Raw genomic sequence first — 2,777 nt, forward strand, 5'->3', positions numbered from 1 at the left:
CGCAGACCACTCTGCCTGTGCTTGATGGAGGGGAACAAGATGCTGACCGCCCGCTGCCATACCTGGACCCATCCGTTCAGCTGCAGCGGCCATGATATTCTTTTAAGGAGATGAGAGAATGCGCGGCCAATCAGGAGTCTCCTCGGCAGATAACTTCTTATCAGTCAAGGACTGAGCCGAGGGAAGCAGGGAGGGGAGGTGAAGCGCAGAGGCCTTATCAGCCTGACATGGAGCTGAAGGGAGAGAGCAGTGGGGGGGAGGCAGAAGCAGCTTCATTCTGAGAAACTAAGAGTCACATTAACAGACTGGGGAAAGATCAGGTCTAGTCTGATAGATGAAGGAAGATCGTTGGAAGGTTTCCCAGTTGTTGTAAACAGTGGAGGAAACCCTGAGTGGGTACCTCTTGATCCAAAGGGCATTACCCGCCTGTTAGACTGCATGGAGAAGCAAGGCTTGAACTCACCCCTCACCTTGAATGCCTTAGAGGACATGACATCTATAGGTCCCCTTCTCCCTCACGACATAACGAATTTGATGTGCATGGTGCTGTCTCCAGTACAGTATACATTATGGTCCTCAGAGTGGATGACAGGATTGCGAGCAGCTATAGGGACTGCAGAATCAATTCCTGACCACCTATTACATGGGTCCTCATTAATGCACTGGGCAGGAATGGTCAGGGGAATGGAGACTCCCCAGAGACAAGCAGCCAGGCTTAGGCCAGGGAAACTTATACCGGCTACAGACATGATGATTCAAGCATTTAAGAGAGTAGCCAAGGGTGTGGAGCCTGTGGACCCTCGGACCAAGGTGATCCAGGGGCCAACGGAATCATTCTCTGCTTTTGTGGACAGGCTACAGAAGGCCATACAGGGGTCAGAACTCCCGAAATCTGCCCAAGGTCCAGTTTTTATGGACTGTCTCCAGCAGCAGAGCCAGCCGGAGATCAGGGAACTTCTCCTGCTACTCCACAGCTTAGTACGCCTGGGGAGATGATCAAGTATATTCTGGATAAGCAAAAGACAGCATCTCTGACCAGTGAAGGGTTAGCGGTGGCTATCGTCGCTGCAGTTGGGACGCGACAGTCCCAGGGGCCGTGTTATGGGTGCGGCCAAGCAGGTCACTTTAAGGCAAATTGTCCAATTGCACATGGTGCGCGAGGATCCCAGGGCCCGGCCAGGGGACTGATAGAGCTGATATGTTGGAACTGCAGAGGCCGTGGCCATACTGCCCGCCAGTGTCCAAGTAAGAGCATGCTCAGGAGAGATGAACACCAGCAGGGAAATGAAGGTGGGAGGGTCCCCTTGGCCCAGGGCCCCACCCCCATTCCTTTGACTGGGCCAACCCCAGGTCCTTCCCTCGAGTTCATCACACGCCCACAGTGGCGCTGACGCTGGATTGTCAGGATCAGCCCCTCGTTAAGATTGTGGTCTCGTATGCTGGGGAGTTACCCCCCAACTACGCAGGCCCACGATCTATATTTGTTACCGCACTTATGGATTCTGGGGCAGATGTCACAGTTATATCAGATCACGAATGGCCAAGTGACTGGCCACTGATTCCATCTCGCGCAGTGTCGGGTGTGGGAGGTTCTCTTCCAGCAAAGAGGGCAAAGGATGAGGTCGAAATCATGTCAATAAATAGGGACGGGACCATTGAAAGACCTGTTCTGATAACTCCCTTTGTAGCCCAAAGTACAAATACTTTGCCGGGTACATTATTAAAGAGGGACTTCTTGAGGGGGCTTAGGGCACGCATTACAAATTTATGATTAGGGCCACTGTCTGCCAACTGTCTGCCGCTCATGCCATTCCATTACGCTGGAGATGGGCTGTCCGCCCCTTCTGGGTAGATCAGTGGCTCCTTTCACATGATAAGCTTGCGGCCCTTAAGTATTTGCTTGCTCAGGAGCTTCGCCTTGGGCATCTTGAACCCTCACTTAGTCCATGGAACACCCCTTAATGTTCATCATTAAGAAATGGTCAGGGGCCTATCGCCTGCTACATGACCTCCGTGCGGTTAATGCTCAATTGGTCCCCTTTGGAGCCGTGCAACAAGGTGGCCCTCCTTTATCAGCTATTCCCAGAGGATGGCTGTTAGTAGTAATTGATCTTAAGGATTGCTTCTTTTCTATTCCTCTGGCAGAGGAAGACCGGGAAGTGTTTGCTTTCACTGTTCCAACTGAGAATAATGCTGGGCCTGCCAAAAGGTATCAGTGGCGGGTCTTGCCTCAAGGAATGGCATGCTCTCCCACAATATGTCAGCTTGTAGTGGGGAAGGTAATGGAGCCGATGAGGGAAGCATTCCCACAGTGTGTCCTCTGTCATTACATGGATGATCTCTTGCTAGCAGCTCCTTCCCTTCTGGAGCTACAGCTGTTGGAATCTAAGGTTGTGGATGCTCTCACAACTGCTGGTTTCGTGATCTCTAAGCAAAATATTCAGAGAGGCCTGCAGATGGTATATCTAGGGTATCGATTTGGACCTGCTATGGTCTGCCTGGTGGGGCTTGATATCTGGCTGAATGTCTCAACCCTTTGGGATGTTCAAAAGCTGGTTGGCGCAATACAATGGGTTAGAGGTGGGGATTCCTGCTCGGCTCATGAAGCCCTTCTATGATCAGTTCAAAGGTGCAGATCCCAATGAACCCCGAACTCTCACCCCAGAAATGGTTTCTGCATGATGCAAGATCTTGCAGAGCTGTATGGACTCGAAGCTCGCTCATTTCAACCCCACTGAAGCTTTGAAAGTGGCTGTGACTCGTAGTGAAGCAGGGGC

The 2,777-nt window shown here is 51.7% G+C and overlaps 1 protein-coding gene across 1 annotated transcript; it reads left to right on the plus strand.

The window, feature by feature from the left end:
• Window positions 1-239: 239 nt before the first annotated feature.
• On the plus strand, window positions 240-2,209 carry LOC109364179 (the record flags this gene model as incomplete). Its single annotated transcript, XM_019610796.1, is given in 4 exon segments — window positions 240-937; window positions 940-1,105; window positions 1,351-1,580; window positions 2,146-2,209. Coding segments are annotated over 4 exon segments (1,158 nt in total), but the record flags the coding sequence as incomplete, so codon positions are not given.
• Between the last annotated feature and the right edge of the window lie 568 nt (window positions 2,210-2,777).

This window comes from Meleagris gallopavo (assembly GCF_000146605.3).
Source record: "Meleagris gallopavo isolate NT-WF06-2002-E0010 breed Aviagen turkey brand Nicholas breeding stock chromosome 9 unlocalized genomic scaffold, Turkey_5.1 Chr9_random_7180001953077, whole genome shotgun sequence".
Taxonomy (NCBI): Eukaryota; Metazoa; Chordata; class Aves; order Galliformes; family Phasianidae; genus Meleagris; species Meleagris gallopavo.